Source organism: Oncorhynchus mykiss, chromosome 1 (assembly GCF_013265735.2).
Source record: "Oncorhynchus mykiss isolate Arlee chromosome 1, USDA_OmykA_1.1, whole genome shotgun sequence".
Lineage (NCBI taxonomy): Eukaryota > Metazoa > Chordata > Actinopteri > Salmoniformes > Salmonidae > Oncorhynchus > Oncorhynchus mykiss.
In genome coordinates, this window is record NC_048565.1 from 81,079,087 (window position 1) to 81,102,937 (window position 23,851).

The 23,851-nt window shown below is 40.9% G+C and overlaps 1 protein-coding gene across 2 annotated transcripts in view; it reads left to right on the forward strand.

Moving 5' to 3' along the window:
* Positions 1-4,947: 4,947 nt before the first annotated feature.
* zcchc24 (zinc finger, CCHC domain containing 24) overlaps positions 4,948-23,851 on the forward strand; it is a 91,066-nt gene continuing 72,162 nt past the window's right edge. For both annotated transcript variants that reach the window (XM_036986783.1, XM_036986774.1), the window contains exons 1-2: positions 4,948-5,508; positions 19,335-19,535. In XM_036986783.1, the coding sequence (XP_036842678.1) occupies positions 5,272-5,508; positions 19,335-19,535 (438 nt within the window). In that variant the 5' untranslated portion in view covers positions 4,948-5,271. The remainder of the gene's footprint in view (positions 5,509-19,334; positions 19,536-23,851) is intronic.

Genomic DNA, 23,851 nt, shown 5'->3' on the forward strand with positions numbered 1-23,851 from the left:
GGGAGGCAGACATGTTCATACAGCCAGGAGTGTTTCTCACTCAACAAGAGCTCTACACAATATTACAAACACTATGAGTGCAATGCTGGATCAAACAAGGACAAGCAGAACATCTTTAAAAACCTCTTCAGCTAACAACTTTCAAATTATTTTAAACCTACTGTATATTTGGGCATATATACAAGGGTAGGAGAACATACTACTTGGTGAATAGTGCTGATGGAGCATTTCCTGAAACACAAAGTGAAGGGGATAAAAACTGTGATATTCTCCTTAAATGTCATTTGATCTATTAGAACCAAGATACATTTGTTTTGTTCCAAGGGAGACAATTCGGCGTACATGTCTCAGGCAGGGCTATTCTCTTATAAGTGAACAGGGCCCCTATGTCTGTTTCTTCATTTTGTGTTTCTCAAAGGTGGGTACCATAGTCTGCTAAAGAGGTGAGAAAGAGGAGGGAGAGTGACAGTAAGAGATGAGGAGCCATGTGTGGTTATGTGTCTGAGTGTAAATGTGTCAAGGACCAAGGCACCAAAGAGAATGACTTTACTTCTGGCTGCCCATTATCTACTTAGACATCCCTGTTTCTAACTCTCTTCCTGCTGCTGTTGGTGTAAACATGTCTCCCTCAGTGGCAGACAGACTATTATTCTGTATATGAACTCGTTTTTACCCAATACACTTAATCATCGCTGAGCTGTGGCCCTCTGCTGGAACATAGTAATCATTACAAACAGATAAATGACTGCAGAGTTGTCATGCACCACATTTAGCCATAGGGTCTTAGTACTAGACTCAGATGCTCAGCTCACACTAGGGAGATGGAGTCGACAGACAGACCCTCAGATAAAAACCATGGTTTGTGGTTATACATTGTTTATTTACAGAATTGTAATGCAGTAATAGCGCCATATATTTTGGGTTATGATAAAGACAGACAGTTGTGCTAACCTTATAAGTCATTTAAAAGTTGGATTCTTCAAAAACCAATGGGTAAATAGATATAAATAATTGAAATAACCATTGAATAGCTTCCCAAATCCCAAACTGTAGCTTTAATGTGGTTCTAATACATTTTTACAAGACATTAACTCCCACATTTAAACCACACAGTAGACTACAACATAATATAACAGAGAAACAACAAACAACTCTGGTCGTAGGTGTTGGTCACAGTTTGATCACCCTGTTGCAGGAGAACATTCCTGCAATGCCGGAAATGTAAAACTTGTATTGCATTTGAGGTTTTAAAAGGCTGCTGAAGTTTGTAATTTCCCACTGAAATTTCAGACTTGATTTCCCTTTACGAAAAAATGTATCAACCCCTACAAAAATGTGCATTAATTATAATCCACATAATAATTCACATTTCCTGTTGCAGGATTATTTTCCTGCTACAGCAAACTGGTTCAAATTAAGATTATATATCTTTGTTTCCCGATATCTGTGGTTTTGATCTGTATTCTATATAGGGTTACAAAATCCAGAAACGTTTAATAAATTCCTTGGTTTTCCAGTTTATTCCCTTCTGATTTCAGGAATCCTCCAATTAACAAGCACATCTGAGGAAAATCATTACAACCTCATGACAGGATTCATAAAATGAAGCTAGAAGTTTAAAAAAAAGTTGATGGATATGGAGGAGGGAGAGGGCTGATGGGAGTTTCGTATTTGATGTGTTACGAATTACAATTCGTATTATATGTTACGAATTTGTAAAATTTCCAATATCTTAAGAATTTGCAAAACTTATGATATGTTACGAATTCTAGCTAGGTCGCTAGGTGGCTAGGTGACTACCGTTAGTTAGCTTGCAAACATTAGCTAGGGTAGAAGTTAGGGGTTAGGATTAAGGTTAGGTTTAAATTCAGGAGTTAGGTTAAAGGGTTAAGTTTAGGGTAAGGGTTAGCTAAAAGGGTTAAGGTTATGGTTAGAGTTCGGAGAAGGATTAGCTAACATGCTAAGTAGTTGTAAGGTGCCTAAAAGTAGTAAGTAGTTAAAAAGTTGCTAATAAGCTAAAGTGCTAAAGTTGTCTGTGATAAGATTTGAACTCATAACCTTTGGGTGTGATTGCATATACAGTTGAAGTCGGAAGTTTACATACACCAAATACATTTAAACTCAGTTTTTCACAATTCCTGACATTTAATCCTAGTAAAAATTCCCTGTTTTAGGTCAGTTAGGATCACCACTTTATTTTAAGAATGTGAAATGTCAGAATAATAGTAGAGAGAATGATTTATTTCAGCTTTTATTTCTTTCATCACATTCCCTGGGGGTCAGAAGTTAACATACACTGAATTAGTATTTGGTAGCATTGCCTTTAAATTGATTAACTTGGGTCAAACGTTTTGGGTAGCCTTCCACAAGCTTCCCACAATAAGCTGGGTGAATTTTGTCCCATTCCTCCTGACAAAGCTGGTGTAACTGAGTCAGGTTTGTAGGCCTCCTTGCTTGCACATGCTTTTCAGTTCTGCCCACACATTTTCTATGGGATTGAGGTCAGGGTTTTGTGATGGCCACTCCAATACCTTGACTTTGATGTCCTTAAGCCATTTTGCCACAACTTTGGAAGTATGCTTGGGGTCATTGTCCATTTGGAAGATCCATTTGCGACCAAGCTTTAACTTTGACTGATGTCTTGAGATGTTGCTTCAATATATCCACATCATTTTCCTGCCTCATGATGCCATCTATTTTGTGAAGTGCACCAGTCCCTCCAGCAGCAAAGCACCCCCACAACATGAAGCTGCCACCCACGTGCGTCACGGTTGGGATGTGGTTCTTCAGCTTGCAAGCCTCCCCCTTTTTCCTCCAAACATAACGATGGTCATTATGGCCAAACAGTTCAATTTTTGTTTCATCAGACCAGAGGACATTTCTCCAAGAAGTACGATCTTTGTCCCCCATGTGCAGTTGCAAACCGTTGTCTGGCTTTTTTATGGCGGTTTTGGAGCAGTGGCTTCTTCCTTGCTGAAAGGCCCTTCATGTTATGCCGATATAGGACTCGTTTTACTGTGGATACAGATACTTTTGTAGCTGTTTCCTCCAGCATCTTCACAAGGTCCTTTGCTGTTGTTCTGGGATTGATTTTCACTTTTCGCACCAAAGTACCTTCATCTCTAGGAGACAGAACACATCTCCTTCTTAAGTGGTATGACGGCTGCGTGGTCGGAGGAGATTCACGTCCATTCTAGCGTTCTAATTCCTAATTCTATGGTTTTGTCTCCCTGTCTTATACTATGATCCTCCAGTATTTTTCTTTACAGCTCCTCTGCCGCTCAAGAATAAGGGCCAATAGAGGAAATTGAGTTCGGCCTAACTGCAGTTTATCCCCAGTGACACCACAAGAGGGAGTGAGAGGATGTGCAACTGTTGTCAGGGGGAGGTTTTGCCATGAATGGGAATAACGTAAGACAAGCTCTTTAAGGCAGTGTGAATTTATTGGTTTTCCTTGAACTATTTTGGCTATTTATTCATCACAAATTATTTGATCAAATGTGCTTATGCTGTATTGTGTTAACACTTACAGCAGCTTCATCATCATTTTTGTTATTAATATAACTCGTTAGTGCCACTGTTGTCTCGCAGTAGGTCTATCAGTAGGCCTATAATTTCTTCCAATTGTATTACTCAACAGTTGATTTTTTTTATCACAGATATTTTCTCTAGCCTGTTAGACCTTGATCAGATGAACAGTCAAACAGGATAATTGAAAGCCAGTAACAAAACAAATCTAGCCACACAAAGCTGTATTCCTATGCTGTGGGATACCTGTTCAGAACATGATCGTGTATAAAACGGCTTGGGGTAGAACTCTAGCTCAGAACACTCAACTAGTAGGCTTCAAGCTTAAGGTTCCAAGGCAGGTACACAATCGTGGGGGGATGGAGAGCAAATGTTGGCAGAAGCCTGGGAATCTCACCTCTGTCTATAGCTGAATAAACACAACCATTTGTTTACCCCTTCTTCCCTAGGATTAGGCCTAATTGGGGTGAGTGTGACCGGAGTGACACAACACCAAGCATAAGCTATTAAACCCAATGTTTATCTTTCACAGTTTCTAAATAATCTCTTCTTCTTTTTTTGACCTCACATGTAATCCAAGGTATAGTCAAGGTATAATCGCATTCCATAGTGAATGTGTTCTGAATCATTCACAATGAAATTACTGTACCTGTTTCGCAGAATGTGTTGGGAGGTATAGAGGTTGGGAGGTATATCCATAGTCAGTTGGAAGGTATATCCATATGGGAGGTATATCCATAGTCAGTTGGAAGGTATATCCATAGTCAGTTGGGAGGTATATCCATAGTCAGTTGGGAGGTATATCCATAGTCGGTAGACAATTCTTATGAAAAATGCATCCCTTACATCACTGAGCCATGCACAAGAAACTATTAAATCCAGTTGTTAGAAGTCCCCCCCCCCCCCCCCCCCTTTCCACTACTTCCAGTCTGTGGTAGCACTGCGCCCGTTTTGCGGGGCTGCGGGGCTGAATAGCTAACAGACAGGTTTGAAGCACAGACAGGTGTGCGTGCAAAGCGAGAAGGGTGTAAAGGCCTAGACTACATACAACATCTCAGCAACTCATTTGCATCAATTAATATTCATCAGTAGGCCTATAAACCAATGAAGTTTCTGGTTAAATATGAAATAATGAACCAGGCAACAAATCATCTGAAGGAAAAGGTAGGCCTAAAAAAGTATTAACATTAATTCAAAACCTAACTTTATTGCTTTGATACATTTAAAAATATATATATTTTCACAATGTCAAAAGTCAACAGTAAACTCTCAGAGATTCAATAGGTATCAGGTCATCAACGTAGAGAGAGAGAGATTTATAAAAAAAAAAAAAGTTTTGTGTATAGCCTAGTGAATTAAAACCCTGATTCGCCGGCGTGCGTCATGACGCACCCCAGTGTGCGTTGCATATCCAATGAGGCTCTGGGGTGGCTGCCCCACTGCAAATAAAGGGAGATAACGGGCCGTGAGTAGCGGCTGAAAACGTTTTATACTGACATGTTAGAGCAATGACTTTTGCGTAACCGCGTAAAATCTGGGACTAGGCTCCCAGCACGAGGATGATATAGGGTTCTTACGGGAAGAGGAACAAGAAACGATTGCCACGGCCCGGTGGGAAAAAGAAAACGGCGAATCCGTTGAAGTTTAGAAAGAGAGAGTGAGCGACAGTGAGCAGGATTCTCAAAATTGAAAGCAATCCAAAAACATAGCTGCGGTGGAAGAGCGAGTGTACCCATTTGAAAGATGAGCTTGATGTCTGCCATAGACACCAGTGCCTCCGTGTACCAGCCTGCACAGCTACTGAATTGGGTATACCTCTCTTTGCAAGACACTCACCAGACCAGCGCTTTTGACGCCTTTAGACCCGAACCCAACTCTTCCCACCCGGAGCTGAACTACTGCAAGACTCCTGCGGCGGACCTGAGCTCGTCCCTAAACTCCAACTATCTCAACAACTTTTTTCAGCTCCAGCGGAATGAGGTTAGAGACGCATCGTTCTGTCTGTAATTGTTTACCCTATTATGGAATTATATTACCATTATGTTATTGCCAACGTTAACTAAATAGCGTATATAGGCTACGATCTGTTTGTATTTGCATATATCCCATCGTATGTTGAGCGCTGTTTTGTAAAATGTTTGATGGTGTGTGTGTGTGCAACATTGGGTATTCTGGTAGCCTACTCATAACTGCCATGGATATTTCGTATATCGACAATATAAAGACGTGCTCATTAACTTTTCAGACCTATTAGGGCAATATCTGATTCCACCAGAGCCTATTCTAACAGCAAGAAAGTTTAGAGAATTCAACATGCACAAGTTTAGCATAACATAAGAATTATTACTAAACTATGGCAGGTAGGCCTAATTGATTAGTGGGCAAAAGAACACAGACACTGGACAGAGGAAGTCTGCCTAGAAGGCCAGCATCCCAGAGTCGGCCTCTACACTGTTGACTTTGAGACTGGTGTTTTGTGGGTACTATTTAATGAAGCTACCAGTTGAGGACTTGTTAGGCATCTGTTTGTCAAGCTAGACACTCTAATGTACTTGTCCTCTTGCCCAGTTGTGCACCGGGGCCTCCCACTCCTCTTTCTATTCTGGTTAGAGTCAGTTTGCGCTGTTCTGTGAAGGGAGTAGTACACAGCGTTGTACGAGATATTCAGTTTCTTGGCAATTTCTCCCATGGAATAGTCTTCATTTCTCAGAAGAAGAATAGACTGACGAGTTTCAGAAGAAAGTTCTTTGTTTCTGGCCATTTTGAGCCTGTAATCGAACCCACATATGCTGATGCTCCGGATACTCAACTAGTCTAAAGAAGGCCAGTTTTATTGCTTCTTTAATCAGCACCAGAGTTTTCAGCTGTGCTAACATAATGGCGAAAGGGATTTCTAATGATCAATTAGTCTTTTGAAATGATGAACTTGGATTGGCTAACACAACATGCCATTGGAACACAGGAGTGATGGTTGCTGATAATGGGCCTCTGTGTAATCCTATGTCGATATTCCGTAAAAAAAATTCCAACTACAATAGTCATTTATAACATTAACAATATGTACACTGTATTTCGGATCAATTTTATGTTATTTTAATGGACATAATTATTAATATAATTATTTTTTAATTGTCTGACTCAGTTTAGGCTGTTTTAAAGGCAAGGCCAGTTTCCAGTGTGTATGAGCAGGATGCATCTGGGTTTGGGTCTGCATTAGGGTGAATATTTTCCTGGTATTTTACAAATGTTACATCCTGAGAATAAATCACTTTTCTCCCGGGTGTCCCGGTATTTCCCGCCAAAACCCGAAGTGTCATTCAAAAGCATTTATAAAGCTTATAAATAGGCCTATGTCTGGATTTTACTAGAGCTTTTATCGAAGATTCAAGTCTGATGAAACCTTAGCCTGATTAAATACATTTTATGAGCCCTACATTAAAGACATTTAATGAGGCCAAGCCCCAAAAAATCACAAATGATTGTGTGGTTATCCAATACTGTACTGTATTATGTGTACTGGAATTATGCATCCCGTTCAAACCATGATAAAGCAGGAGAGAACATATGCCATTCTGGTGCAGCACATGAGGACTACAAAGTTACAATTATAGGCTAGCGGAATTGATTAAAAAAAATCATAATATGTCCCCTGATGTTATTAGCCTACCTCCTCTTTCTCTCTCTAGTGTTGCTGATTCCTTCCTCGCTTTCAACAGTTAAATTTAAAAAGTTTGGTTGTCCTTATCTTCATCATTCTAACTGCATACTTGAATAATATAAGACTAGAAAGAGATGCAGAAGGCTTTCTTTTCTTCGCAAGGCATGAATGGTTATGGATCAGAATGAATGGCCTACCGCCATCTCACATCTCACTGAGTTCTAGTGGCTGCTGTATTTAACATAAAACAAACAAGAGCTTGCCTCCCTCCTTGAACAGTCTATTGGTATAAGAAATGCTAAACAAAATAATGTCCCGCAAGCTATTCTAGTCTAGCTTTTCCTGCATGGGACTCCAAGAGCTAAGGATACTTTTTTACAGAGAGGCCAGTGGAGCACAGGTCGTGCATAATTGCACAAGAGATATAGGCTATAAGTTAGAAGCTTATTATGCATAACCCTTCATTCATTACCTAAATATAAGGCTAATAATGCATTGAATGTTATTACCTGAAAGAGGTAGGCAGGGACATCTACAGTGGAAAGAAAAAGTATGTGAACCCTTTGGAATTACCTGGATTTCTGCCTAAATTAGTCATCAAATTTGATCTGATATTCATCTTAGTCACAACAATAGACAAACACAGTATGCTTAAACTAATAACACACAAATGATTGTATTATTGTATTTTTCAATATTGAATACATCATTTAAGTATTCACAGTGTAGGTTGTAAAAAGTATGTATAAGGGCACAAGGCGAGACCCAGATGCAGACACAGGAGACAGATGATTAGAGTCCAAGATGTTTATTAACAATCCAAAAGGGGTAGGCAAGAGAATGGTCGTGGACAGGCAAAAGGTCAAAACCAGATCAGACTTCCAGAGGTACAGAATGGTAGGCGGTCGAGGTCAGGGCAGGCAGAATGGTCAGGCAGGTGGGAATGGAGTCCGGAAAACAAGCAAAGGTCAAAACCGGGAGGACTAGTAGAAGAGAATAGAAAAACAGGAGCACGGGAAAAACCACGTCGGTTGACTTGAACATACAATACAAACTGGCACAGAGAAACAGGAAACACAGGGATAAATACACTGGGGAAAATAAGCCACACCTGGAGGGGGAGGAGACAATCACAAGGACAGGTGAAACAGATCAGGGAGTGTGACGGTATGTGAACCCCTAGGCTAATGACTTTTCCAGGAGCTAATTGAAGTCAGGAGTCAGCTAACCTGGAGTCTAATCAATGAGACAAGTTTGGAAATGTTGGTTAGATCTGCCCTGCCCTATACAATTTGAGTTTTCTATTCACAAGAAGCATTGCCTGATGTGAACCATGCCTCGAACAAATAGATCTCAGGAGACCTAAGATTAAGAATTGTTGTCTTGCATAAATCTGGATAGGGTTACAAAAGTATCTCTTAAAGCCTTGATGTTCATCAGTCCACAGTAAGATAAACTGCCTATAAATGGAGAAAGTTCAGCACTGTTGCTACTCTCCCTAAGAGTGGCCGTCCTGCAAAGATGACTGCAAGAGCACCGTGCAGAATGCTTAATAAGGTTAAGAAGAATCCTAGAATGTCAGCTAAAGACTTACAGAAATCTCTGGAACATTCTAACATTTCTTTTGACGAGTCTCCGATACGTAAAACACTAAACAAGAATGGTGTCCATGGGAGGACACCGTGGAAGAAGACATTACTGTCCAAAAAAAAGCATTGCTGCATGTCTGAAGTTCTCAAAAGAGCCCCTAGATGTTCCACAGCGCTTCTGGCAAAATATTCTGTGGACAGATTAAACTAAAGTTGAGATGTTTGGAAGGAACACACAGCACTATGAGTGGAGAAAAAAAGGCACAGCACACTAACATCAAAACCTCATCCCAACTGTAAAGTATGGTGGAGGGAGCATCATGGTTTGGGGCTGCTCAGGGCCTGGACAGCTTGCTATCATCGACTGAAAAATGTATTCCCACGTTTATCAAGACATTTTGCAGGATAATGTAAGGCTATCTGTCTGCCAATTGAAGCTCAACAGAAGTTGGGTGATGCAACAGGACAACGACCCAAGTGGAGCAGCGGTCTAAGGCACTGCATCTCAGTGCTAGAGGTGTCACCACAGACACCCTGGTTTGAATCCAGGCAGTATCACAACTGGCCTTGATTGGGAGTCCCATAGGGTGGTGCACAATTGGCCCAGCGTCGTCTGGGTTTGGCCAGTGTAGGCCGTCATAGTAAATAAACATGTGTTCTTAACTGAGTTAAGTTGCCTAGTTAAATAAAGGTTAAAAAAAGCTATCCCCGAGTAAGTGTTAGCTAATATGCTAAGTAGCTCACAAGTAGTAAGAAGTTGCTAAATAGCTAAAATGCTGAAGTTGTCTGTGATGAGATTTGAACACTCAACCTCTCATTGCAAGGGGTTGGTACAAATGTTGTATCTGTGTTCACAAGAAATGGCATGATTATTTGGTCCCAGAAAAAGACCAGAACAATTGTAGTCTCATTCAAGACCATGATTGTAACTTTGACAAAAAGAGTTCAAAATGTCCAGTATTTTTGTGTTCATATTTCAGAAGATTCTTTAGACATACAGAAAGGTGAAAATAGGCACGCTGAGGGGCCAATGGAGAGCAGCTCTGCAACTAATCACTAACCCAAACAGGTTGAATAGAGAGCCACTCTACTACTGATCATTTACCCAACAGATTGAATAGAGAGATGCTCTACTACTGATCACTAACCCAACAGGTTGAATAGAGAGCCACTCTACAACTGATCACTAACCCGACAGGTTGAATAGAGAGCTGCTCTACTACTCATTACTAACCCAACAGGTTGAATAGAGAGCTGCTCTACTACTGATCACTAACCCAACAGGTTGAATAGAGAGCTGCTCTACTACTGATCACTAACCCAACAGGTTGACAATAGAGAGCTGCTCCACAAATTATCACTAACCCAACAGGTTGACTAGAGAGCCATCAGTTTAATGTCTGGTATTGATTTACATTTGGTTGAATGGTCAACTAATGTGAATTCAACTTCGAAACAACCAAAAAATGTCACCCTGTCATTGAATTTAGGTTCAAAAAGAGGAAATTCCCTTAAGTTGATGACTTTTTGCAAATCCAATACGTTTTTCACATTAATTCAATGTCATCACATGACATTTTTAGGTTGAAATGATGTGGAAACAACGTTGATTCAACAATTTCCATTATTCTTCCCTAGCAGCAATTCAAGGAAATTCTGACGAGCGCAACAAAGTTTGAGGATATTTTTCAAGGAAAGTGAAGGACAGTAATGTTACAAGTAAAGTAGGAAAGCCTTTTTATGCGCTGACAATTGGAGCTGATCATTATTCATTTGTTGTGCTTTGCTCAAGGGCACATCGAACCAGCGACTTTTCGGTTACTGGGCCAATACTCTTAACCGCTAGGCTACCTATCGCCCAGCTATAGAGACTTTTGCATCCATTTAACATAAACCAGGCCTCTGAAACATGTGTGGTCTTTATACATTAAAACCCATTGTGTAATGTCATACGATCACCCCTTGAGTAGTGTTGCAAAAACTGAATGAACATGCACACACACATGCACACACACAATCTGGAAACAGTTGAAGCAGATTGGCCATGTTTTTCTCAACCTCACTGCAACGCCAAGTACAACAACCCACTCCTGAGGCTTGATCTGTTGGAATAAGTCATGTGTATGTTTTTGTCATCGATGACGTGATGTTGTCTCATCAAATCAAAATGTGGAAATAAATAAAGGGGTTTTGTTGTGAGGAAAATGTGTGGTTAAAGTGGTTGTGAACAGAGGCGGGCAGTATTTCTTTTACATCTATATGAAATATGTATTTCAATTTATTTTGTTATCCCTTACAGAAAAACTACATGATTTCATGTGGAAAATGACATGATTTCACGTGAGATTTCAGATGAGAAATGATGTTAAAAACGTGTTTGTACTTCACGTGTGATCACGTGTTCACATGTGTAGTTTCATGTTATCACATATTGCTTTATATGCTGTCACATGCTATCACATTAACTTCAGGTACTGTAAGATCAAATGTGATCACATGAAAACGTGTTTTTGGAACAATTCACTTGTGCTCACATGTGAAATTCATGTGGTTTTTCCATAAGGAATTTCCCACCGAGTGGCAAGGAGTGGAATATTGGCACAAATCTGGTCTGGATTCCAGGCTAGTGAATCTGCTCAATATTGAATATTGCACAGGAGACTGTATTGCTCCTGATCTCCTTGCTTGCAATCCAGTGGTAGGCAACTCTAATAACTTAAAGCGGCAATCACCAGTATTGAGATAATAACAATAGAAACTACCTGACCATGTTTCGGTAAAAAGTTGAGTGGTGGGGCTGGAGAAATGAAACCACTCTCAAATCATAGACAGAACTTTGTGAGTACAGACCATCCATGATATCAAAATGATATTTTGAGCAATGTTTTGAGGCTATATGGTGTTTGTTTTTTATTTACTTTACTTTGTTTACAAGTATGACAGTTCAACTAAAATCATGAGACATAAGTTATATTTTTCAAGAATCAATGGGTACATATCATTCATTTATTATGTCGGTAAGTCCAACAGTGGATGTAGCAACTGCTGATTGCCCCTTTAACCTACAGTTGAAGTGGGAAGTTTACATACATCTTAGCCAAATACATTTAAACTCAGTTTTTCACAATTTCGGACATTTAATCCTAGTAAAAATGCCCTGTCTTAGGTCAGTTAGGATCACCACTTTATTTTAAGAATGTGAAATGTCAGAATAATAGTAGAGAGAATGATTTATTTCAGCTTTTATTTCTTTCATCACATTCCCTGTGGGTCAGAAGTTTACATACACCCAAATTAGTATTTGGTAGCATTGCCTTTAAATTGTTTAACGTGGGTAAAACGTTTTGTGTAGCCTTCCACAAGCTTCCCAAAATAAATTGGGCGAATTTTGTCCCATTCCTCCTGACAGAGCTGGTGTAACTGAGTCAGGTTTGTAGGCCTCCTTGCTTGCACACACTTTTTCAGTTCTGCCCACACATTTTCTATGGTATTGAGGCCAGGGCTTTGTGATGGCCACTCCAATACCTTGACTTTGTTGTCCTTAAGCCATTTTGCCACAACTTTGAAAGTATGCTTGGGGTCATTGTCCATTTGGAAGACCCATTTGCGACTAAGATTTAACTGATGTCTTGAGATGTTGCTTCAATATATCCACATACTTTTCCTGCCTCATGATGCCATCTATTTTGTGAAGTGTACCAGTCCCTCCAGCAGCAAAGCAGCCCCACAACATGATGCTGCCACCCCTTTGCTTCACGGTTGGGATGGTGTTCTTCGGCTTGCAAGCCTCCCCCCTTTTCCTCCAAACATAACGATGGTCATTATGGACAAACAGTTCTATTTTTGTTTCATCAGACCAGAGGACATTTCTCCAAGAAGTACGATCTTTGTCCCCATGTGCAGTTGCAAAACTGGCTTTTTTATGGTGGTTTTGGGGCAGTGGCTTCTTCCTTGCTGAGCGGCCTTCCACGTAATGTCGATGTAGGACTCGTTTTACTGTGGATATAAATACTTTTGTACCTGTTTCCTCCAGCATCTTCACAATGTCCTTTGCTGCTGTTCTGGGATTGATTTGCACTTTTCGCGCCAAAGTATCTCATCTCTAGGAGACAGAACGCATCTCCTTCCTGAGCGGTATGACGGCTGCGTGGTCCCATGGTGTTTATACTTGTGTACTATTGTTTGTACAGATGAACGTGGTACCTTCAGGCATTTGGAAATTGCTCCCAAGGATGAATCAGACTTGTAGAGGTCCACAATTATTTTCTGAGGTCTTGGCTGATTTCTTATGATTTTCCCATGATATCAAGCAAAGAGGCACTGAAGGTATAGGCCTTGAAATACATCCACAGGTACACCTCCAATTGACTCAAATGATGTCAATTCCCCTATCAGAAGCTTCTAAAGCCATGTCATAATTTTCTGAAATTTTCCAAGCTGTTTAAAGGCACAGTCAACTTAGTGAATGTAAATTCTGACCCACTGGAATTGTGATACAGTGAATTTTATAAGTGAAATAATCTGTCTGTAAACAATTGTTGAAAAATTACTTGCGTCATGCACAAAGTAGATGTCCTAACCGACTTGCCAAAATTATAGTTTGTTAACAAGAAATGTGTGAAGTGGTTGAGAAACAAGTTTTAATGACTCCAACCTAAGTGTAAGTAAACTTCCGACTTCGGCTGTATTTGTATTGGAAAAATAGAGTAGATAATCAGATTAAATTAAGTCAATGGTTGTGTGCAAATTCGTTCTTGCCTAAAATGAGCTCTGTTCAAAAGTACTGCATTATAGAGTGAATAGGATGCCATTCGAGACACCACCTAACAGAGACACCACCTAACGGAGACACCACCTAACGGAGACACCACCTAACGGAGACACCACCTAACGGAGACACCACCTAACGGAGACACCACCTAACGGAGACACCACCTAACGGAGACACGACCTAACGGAGACACGACCTAACGGAGACACGACCTAACGGAGACACAACCTAAAGGAGACACCACCTAACGGAGACACGACCTAACGGAGACACGACCTAACGGAGACACCACCTAACGGAGACACCACCTAACGGAGACACCACCTAACGGAGACACCACCTAACGGAGACACCACCTAACGGAGACACGACCTAACGGAGACACGACCTAACGGAGACACGACCTAACGGAGACACGACCTAACGGAGACACGACCTAACGGAGACACGACCTAACGGAGACACGACCTAACGGAGACACCACCTAACGGAGACACCACCTAACGGAGACACCACCTAACGGAGACACGACCTAACGGAGACACGACCTAACGGAGACACGACCTAACAGAGACACGACCTAACGGAGACGTTATTTTGGAGTTGCTATTTGGGAATGTAACTACTCAGGGACATGTACAGTATGTGCCCAAACACACAGACCCACACACGTGTACTTGTGTGCATGTATGCATGAAGGCATGCACATACACGCACGCACGCACACACACAAACACACACACCATTAGCAGTTGTCTGTGAAGTCTCTTTCCTTTGGGAAGACAGCTGGATTTACAGCCTAGGGTGAGAGAGGTGCTCTACGAGGGGCTCTATGACTTTATAGGTCATGATGACTTTATATAGTGATTTGATTTGATATCGGGGCACAGATAGGGCTGTGGCGGTCACAACATTTCGTCAGCTGGTGATTGTCAAGCAAATATCTGTCGCCTCACAGTCATTGACCGTTAATTAACATAAACACATTTAGCATCTCCTGGCTTCCACACAGCCTACAAGCCACTTTAAAAAGTCTAATGAATCCATGTAATATAGCCTACACCTTATCAATAAATCCATGATTTATTTTGGACAGGTCTAAAGGAACATGATATGATGAAAATGTTGCCTATTTCAGAAGAAAATAATAGCAGACTCTGAGTTGTCCTGATGTGGCTATGCCAAACACTAATTCATTTAGCAGACAAGATTTTCTTATAATTCCGTGGCATTATTTGATGTTATTTTATAGTATGAAGAATACAATTGAACAAAGTTTAAAAAAAATATATAAATGAGGCTTTTCTGGGTTGAGCGCTTAACATAGAAATAGATACACCTATATGCTTAATTTAGAGTTATTAATGTAACTTTAGTTGTTCTACTAACGGTGGACTATATGTTTAGATTTTTAATACATTGTAAGGCTGCATGATGAGACTCTAATGATGATTTGAAAAAAGTAGCTTGAAAGGCATGAGCTCTGCTTTGTTTTTTGAGCAGGCTGTTCACACTCCAATAGTCTCTCATTCACAATTTGATAATGTCTCACATTTCGCATCCGCTTTGTGGCCGTAATGTACCCTAAAAAGATCCATGCCTTTTTGTCCCGGAGTGCTGCGTTGTGCCTTCTCCCTGAGTGTGCTGCTCACAAGGCTCTCACTCACACGGCTCTCCGTCACGTGATCAGGTCTTTCTCACAGGCAACAAGTGAAGACAGACACATCGGAGACGCAACTCCGCGAGTCCTTATCCAATTCTGAGGTGCATATTGAAGATACTGGAAGAACTGTCCACATTTACTTTTCATCAGCCAACAAGATGAGGAGGCCTAATGAACAGCAAAAGCACTAGCCTATGTCAATCTACTATCCCCCATAGTACAAAGATCGACTTATTCTATTCTGTGCAAGAAATAAATAATCCAAACATAGTCTGGGACAGTTGTGGGATGCTATAGATTCCAAATAAATACAACCACTAGCATCAAAAAAACTTTTTCACACAATGTGACTGACGCAACAGATCAGAACATTTAGCTTAAAATGTTAATAAACTATTAGGCTATTTCTTCACATTACAAGCGCAGCAATGCACACATGGTAGTAGGCTATAAGCGCAAATGTTCCATTAGCAGAAACACCAATATCGAAAGTGACCTCAAACGAAATGATGCATGTAATGCTTTTATTATAAAGCTGCATTTTTATGGTGAAAATGATCTTCCCCAAACTTGAATCTCATGTACTGTTTATGTCTGCCAGTTAGGCCAAGTGATGTCAAGTTTGGTAGGCTACTAATGACCAGCAGCAGCATCAGAGCTTGGAGAAGCCTAATTACCGTGACTAAACGTGTGGAATTTGACTGCCTTCATGGCCGGTGTGGCGGTAATATGGTCAGCGCAATAGCCCTAGGCACAGAAAGCCGTATATAAAATGTACACTATCTATAGTATTCTGAGTCTATAGTAGAGCTGGGCGATATGGGCAAAAATCCATATTGTGATAAATTGCCTGAATTGATGCGATAACGAAAAGTGGAAAGTTAATAACATTAATGGGGAACAGAGTTTTGTTTTATTATTCTTTAAACTACTACTGCTAGTTTGATTGTTGTAAAAATCAATTGTCCCCATTATTAACATTCACCCATATTAGCAAACTTTTTGATTTCAAACATCACATTTCTCTAGTACAGGCTACATATCATAATGAACGATATCAGCAAAATGCCTGCCATAATTGATCGGTATGGTCGGTGTGGATCATTTTTGGTTTATCGTCCCAGCTCTACTTTTATAGCAGGGTTTGGCCTAGTGGATCAAATTAATGACAGATGAAAAGCCATGGAAAACAGAAAGAAAGCGTATATTTGATTTATCCAGGGTAGAATCTAGTAAATGAACACGTACGCACACACACACACACAGACACACACAGACACACAGGGGCTGGAGCTGGTTAGAGTTGAGCTGCCTCCAGGGTTGGTTAGGTAAAGGCTTCGACCGTCCTTTACTACAGTGTGTTGCCAAGTGTAAGATTTCAGTGCTATGCAACATTAGACATCAACAATAACATACGTTCCCTAAGCATGGATGTGTCCCAAGGAGAGATATCATTCACAGAGACCACAGTAACTTTCCATTACTCTGACATTGTTAGCCTATAGCTTGGATTTCTCCCATGTCTCAGTTTGTAGACTGTTTGGGCTATACAGTGTACATCGTAACTAGGACCAGGAGTTTTTCTTGAGAAAAACGTTGGGCCCTATTACTGGGGTCATGTCACATTCAGGGAAAACCCCTGTCCCTCACCACAACCAGAGGTTGAACCAACACACCTGATTTGTTGACTGTATTTGAAATAGAGGAAATTGTGAATGAAAATGGTTTTAAAAAGTAATTCTGTCCTTCTCCTTCACTTTGCTCATGGAACATTTACATTCAGAGTGCATTTAGCAGACACACTGGATCGTACCAATCTCACGCAGCACTGGCTGGCACGACTTCTCAGAATGAGCGACAAACCATCCCCATGGCCGTAATACTTCAAACAGATCACCATGTATTTACACTGATGCTGTTGTTTCACAGGCCTGTGTGAGACTGCGGCCATAATAGCCTGGTCCCAGATCTGTTTGTGTGTCTTGCCAACTCCTATATAGCCATTGTCACATAAGACAGCACAAACAGATCTGGGACCAGGCTATGCACATGCCTCTCTCTCTCTCTCACTCTGTCTCTCAGCCTCTGTCTCTGTCTCTGTCTCACTCTCTGTCTCTGTCTGTCTCTCTGTCTCTGTCTCTGTCTCTGTCTCTCTCTGTCTCTCTCTCTCTGTCTCTGTCTCTCTCTGTCTCTCTCTCTCTCTCTCTCTCTCTCTCTGTCTCTCTCTCTCTGTCTCTGTCTCTGTCTCTGTCTCTCTCACTCTCTCTCTCTCTCTCTCACTCTCTCCTTCTCTCTCTCTCCTTCTCTCTCTCGCTCTCTCCTTCTCTCTCTCTCTCCTTCTCTCTCTCTCCTCTCTCTCTCTCTCTCTCTCACTCTGTCTCTGTCTCTGTCTCTGTCTCTGTCTCTGTCTCTGTCTCACTCTCTGTCTCTGTCTGTCTCTCTGTCTCTGTCTCTGTCTCTGTCTCTGTCTCTCTCTGTCTCTCTCTCTCTGTCTCTGTCTCTCTCTGTCTCTGTCTCTCTCACTCTCTCTCTCTCTCTCTCCTTCTCTCTCTCGCTCTCTCCTTCTCTCTCTCTCCTTCTCTCTCTCTCCTTCTCTCTCTCTCTCCTTCTCTCTCTCTCCTTCCTTCTCTCTCTCTCTCCTTCCTTCTCTCTCTCCTTCTCTCTCTCTCTCCTTCCTTCTCTCTCTCTCCTTCTCTCTCTCTCTCTCTCTCTCTCTCTCTCTCTCTCTCTCTCTCTCTCTCTCTCTCTCTCTCTCTCTCTCTCTCTCTCGACATCCCCAGTACTTTTCCAGTTCATAAGTTACAGCTGGGCCGAGCGCCAGATGTGCTGAATTTAATGAGAGAAATGATCGAAGATCTTTTTTTTTTCTGTGTAAGAGAAAAGAAGAAGGGCGTAGGACAGTCAACGGAAATTGGTGATTAAACTCAACAGCATACCAAACGCAAAATAATCTATAGCAGTTTTTGAATGTGTTATTGTTTCATTAGTGGTATGATTTATCGAACTAGTCTGTAAGCATGATAGAGGGAGTTGCAGGTGCTTTTCTTGTAAAATATACCCATAAAGCTCGGTGCTCTGCCACAAAAGCAGTGAGGGAGTTCAAATTATTTCAAATTCCTTCAAGTTTCCACAAGAAATACATGTTTTTACCCTGTGTCATATTCAAACTGTGTTTTTTTCCTGTGTCATATTCCAACTGTGTTTTTAACCTGGGTAATATTCCAACTGTGTTTTTACCCTGTGTCATATTCCAACTGTGTTTTTAACCTGTGTCATATTCCAACTGTGTTTTTAACCTGTGTCATATTCCAACTGTGTTCTTTCCCTGGGTCATATTCCAACTGTGTTTTTTTCCCTGGGTAATATTCCAACTGTGTTTTTACCCTGTGTCATATTCCAACTGTGTTTTTTCCCTGGGTAATATTCCAACTGTGTTTTTTTCCCTGGGTAATATTCCAACTGTGTTTTTACCCTGTGTCATATTCCAACTGTGTTTTTACCTGTGTCATATTCCAACTGTGTTTTTTCCCTGTGTCATATTCAAACTGTGTTTTTTCCCTGGGTAATTTTCCAACTGTGTTTTTTCCCTGGGTAATATTCCAACTGTGTTTTTTCCCTGGGTAATTTTCCAACTGTGTTTTTCCCTGGGTAATATTCCAACTGTGTTTTTTCCCTGGGTCATATTCCAACTGTGTTTTTTCCCTGGGTCATATTCCAACAGTGTTTTTTCCCTGGGTAATTTTCCAACTGTGTTTTTCCCTGTGTCATATTCCAACTGTGTTTTTTTCCCTGGGTAATATTCCAACTGTGTTTTTTTCCCTGGGTAATATTCCAACTGTGTTTTTTCCCCTGGGTAATATTCCAACTGTGTTTTTTTCCCTGGGTAATATTCCAACTGTGTTTTTTCCCCTGGGTAATATTCCAACTGTGTTTTTACCCTGTGTCATATTCCAACTATGTTTTTTCCCTGGGTCATATTCCAACTGTGTTTTTTCCCTGGGTAATTTTCCAACTGTGTTTTTCCCTGGGTAATTTTCCAACTGTGTTTTTCCCTGGGTAATATTCCAACTGTGTTTTTCCCTGGGTAATATTCCAACTGTGTCTTCTCATCTCTCCCTGTTCCAGGCGTTGAATAACAGCGTGTATAAGAATGTCTCGCCATACGGCTCGCTCAACAACATCGTTGATGGACTCAACACCCTGACAGACCACTTCTCCGACCTTTCCCTCTCCTCAGAGTCCCGCAAGCCAAGTAAGAGACCCCCACCCAACTACCTGTGCCACCTCTGCTTCAACAAGGGCCACTACATCAAAGACTGCCCCCAGGTAGGACACATGCCGAGACGGTCCTTATTCTTTTAAGTGTTTTTGTTTGTTTGTTTGTTTATTTGTTCGTCATTTGTTTGCAGTCATGTTTTTTTTGTTCTACCTCTAATTCTATTGGTTCACTATCTTTCGATTCCAAAATGCTACTGGCTGCCATCCAGAGCCAAAATGGCGTCTGTTGAGTCTTGTGATCATATTTCCAGCCAATCATGTCCTTTTGAAATTGGCCAATGGCTGTGCGGCAGTGGCATCTGTGTGGCTGTGCCCTGACCTAGTTGTCAGACAGACAAGCCTCTGTCCTCCGTGGTCATGAGTGTGTTCATTGGGCAGACAGACGGACTACCGAACTTCACTATGAGGGAGGAGTAATAGGGTGAAGTTGACCCTAGTTGCTGATCTTTGGTCAGTTTAAGATTTTCTCCACTAATGGTTAACGTTAGAATTGGGGGAGTGGAAGCTGATCCTAGATCTGTACCTAGAGGAAACTTCACTCTGAGAGTATGGAACCAGCGATATACGAATCACATTTTCATCATCAGTAGATTTCATTTTATCATTAGCCAGGGGATTTCATTTGTTTTTAACAAACGCAGTAGGCTACATACATTTCTTTCTGTGAGGCAAATGGATGTAATCATGGCGAATCAGCAGCGAGTGCCAGCTGGGAGGTTCCATGGGTACCAGAGTGTGGCCAATGGGGTCCAAGCTGAGCTCTCTTCTGCTTAACAGAATCGGTACAGGACTCTATGGTACTGATGGTACACGTCTACACATATAAATAGAATGAGTAGAATGTGCTTTGGAACCTCTCACATTGGCAATTTGACGGGTAGACTTATTCTAGAATTGTGGATCTACCCACCTATTGATTGGATGATGTATGTATGGGAGACATGACATGAGGTTTTGTAGTAACCAAAACGATCACATATTAGGATTGCCTACTTCTAGTAATGATAAATGTGTAGATGCACCTCAAAACACAGTAGGATCAATGTACATGGATATGTTGCAAGCATCACATTATTGACATCATGCTGTATTATGCACACTGCCATGCCGTAAAATGTCACAATAGCACAAATGAAATAGCATTCTGAGAGATTATGGAGCACAAAATGACTATTGTGGTTTTCACATACAGGCACTTTGAGGAACGTTCTGTCTCTTTTTCCTTGTAAAAGTAAACTTCATTGTCTGAGTTTATGTTTGAAAAGGAAATATCTGATTTCGAAACAGGGACAATGACAGTTTTTCTCAGAATTCTGGTGTGGAGAAGTTGTTAGATAAGCCTATGTTGATGCCAGATATTCTCTTATTCTCTCTCTCTCTCTCTCTTTCTCTTTCTCTGTCTCTCTCTGTTTATCATGTGTGCGTGTGTGTATTTTGTAGAGCTGCTGGTTAAGACCTGACAGAGTCAACACTAATCCTGTCTTTGTATTGTGTTGATGTTGTAAATCCGTGCTTGATAGTGATCACTGTGTATTTAAACCATTGAACCGGTCAGTTGCAGGGCAGCCGTTACAGTGTAGTTTAGAGAATCAGTGGAAATGTTATTACCACCAAACCCTCTCAAAAATATACCGCTACGAAACCAGTCTAGACTTCATGGGCATAACTGAAATGTGTGTGTGTGCGCGCACGTAAGTACGCGTCGGCGTAACTCAAATCACAGCGAATTTGTCGGGGCTCCCCAACTGTTCGTTAAACTGCAAACGGATACACAGAAAACACCAGATCTCCAGTGTGTTTCAACCACACCTGCATCACATACATTACATACATGGAAGACCCTCCAAATGAGTGCAGACCTGAGCCAGATACAATGCATATGTCCAATACTTGAAATTATTTGAGGGGTGCTTCATTTACAGTAGCTTGGCGTTTGCACTTTGGGCACTATTCCGTTGATTCCATTGTACTAGGTGAACGACATCAAGTACAGGCCAAGTATTAGAAATGATTTGAGCTTGATTTAGCTTGGAAACTAGATCAAGCGCAGCTCAAGTATTTGAAAGTATTTGAGGAGTGCTATATGTGGAATGTAGTTTGAACTTTGAGAACTACTCCATTGGTTCCATTGTACCAAGTGAACTAAATCATCATTTGATGAACTAAATTGAATGATATGTTTATGACTCAACCATAGCTCAAGTTTTTGAAAGTATTGGACAGACGTACTGTATATATTTGACCCAGGTCTGAATGAGTGTGATGTTGTTCAAGCAGACGTCCCTGAGGTGCAGGACATCACAGGCCTCCATTTGCTGGGTTTGTGATTGGTTTGTGATCAGTAATGTTCTGTTAAACCAACGTTTCTATGGAAATTAAGGTAACAGTCTGTACTTATTTTTATAGTAACTGGCTGCCAGTAAGTTTGCGTAAAAACAGCATTTTTTTTTTACAGTGTACTCTCCATCTCCTAATACTCCTCTACCCCCTTGTAATAGTCCCCAGTTCTTTCCAGCTTAGTCTGTGATGTTAACGCTTCCCTCCCTCTATCCTCCTAGGTACAGTGTTGTAGTCTCTTCCAGAGTCCTCCGTAGTTACTGAGGAGCTGGAGTGATTAGTATGCAGTGGTACTACAAGGATATTCCTCTGCTCTCTGTCCTTGTATCCTTCTCTGGTATGACTAAAGAGGAAACGCTGGTGGCACTGGTCCTCTGGGAGCTCTCTGCTCTCCTCTCCTCTCTCCTCTTCTCTCTCCTCTCCTCTCTTCCTGTCTGCCTGCTATCATAGGGCGAACGAGGTGTTATGTAAACAGGCTTTTATTTGGAGAATGAGGTCGCTCCCCCAGTTCTGACTAGAATGTCCTGTTCACTGGGGCCTGGCGGCCTGGCTGCCCCCCTGGCGCACAGCCAAAATGTCTTCCACTTTCGTTCATGATTTGTTTGGTGGCCTCAATCGCGAGCTCTGCCTCTGATGTTTCCCTAATGAAAATGATCCATTGATTGACGTCCACTTGCCATGTTTCCCCCTGTACAGGGATTAACACATGGAATATTTGCTGTAATTTGATGTGTGTGTGTGTGGGGGGGGGGGTCACTGAGTCATTCTCTCATCCAGTGTCCATATCCCCTCTTCCCCCTATCCCCTTTGCCCCTCCCCTGGCCAATGACCTCAAGCTGCCCTGCTCTACACACTGACATCAGCCCACTCCTACACCCAGCATTCTATTCTCATGACCAGCACTCTAGAATCTCTCGGCTGCACAGACAGGGCAAAGATTTTGGAAATGTGGGCAATGCAGTGCTACTATTACCTGTGAAATGGTTGACATCACATTTATAGTATTTGAGGTCAGTTAGTGTCAGGGTTTGGGGTTAATTCCATTCGAATCCAGTCAGTTCAGGAAATGATTCATTGCAGTGGTGTAAAGTACTTAAGTAAAAAATACTTTAAAGTACTACTTAAGTAGTGTTTTGGGGTTATCTGTACCTTAATATTTATATTTTTTACTTCTATTTTAACTTTACTACGTTCCCAAAGAAAATAATGTACTTTTTACTCCATACATTTTCCCTGAAACCCAAAAGTACTTGTTACATTTTGAATGCTTAGCAGAACAGGAAAATGGTTGAATTCACACGGCAGGGTAGCCTAGTGGTTAGAGCGTTGGACTAGTAACCGGAAGGTTGCGAGTTCAAACCCCTGAGCTGACAAGGTACAAATCTGCTGTTCTGCCCCTGAACAGGCAGTTAACCCACTGTTCCCAGGCCGTCATTGAAAATAAGAATTTGATCTTAACTGACTTGGCTGGTTAAATAAAGGTAAAAAAATTAAAAACTTACAGAGAGAACATCCATGGTCATCCCTACTGCCTCACTTTGTTTGTAAAGGATGTCTGAGTGTTGGAGTGTGCCCCTGGCTATCCGTAAAAAAATATATACAATTTAAAAAATGGTGCTGTCTGGTTTGCTTAATATAAGGAATTTGAAATTATTTATACTTTTACTTTTGATACTTAAGTATATTTTAGCAATTACATTTACTTTTGATACTTTTGATACTTAAGTATATTTAAAACCAAAAATTTCTAGACTTTTACTCAAGTAGTATTTTACTATCTGACGCACTTTTACTTGAGTATCTTTACTTTTAAGGTATCTTTACTTTTACTTGAGTATCTTTACTTTTACTTGAGTATCTTTACTTTTACTTGAGTATCTTTACTTTTAAGGTATCTTTACTTTTACTTAAGTATCTTTACTTTTAAGGAATCTTTACTTTTACTTGAGTATCTTTACTTTTAAGGTATCTTTACTTTTACTTGAGTATCTTTACTTTTAAGGTATCTTTACTTTTACTTGAGTATC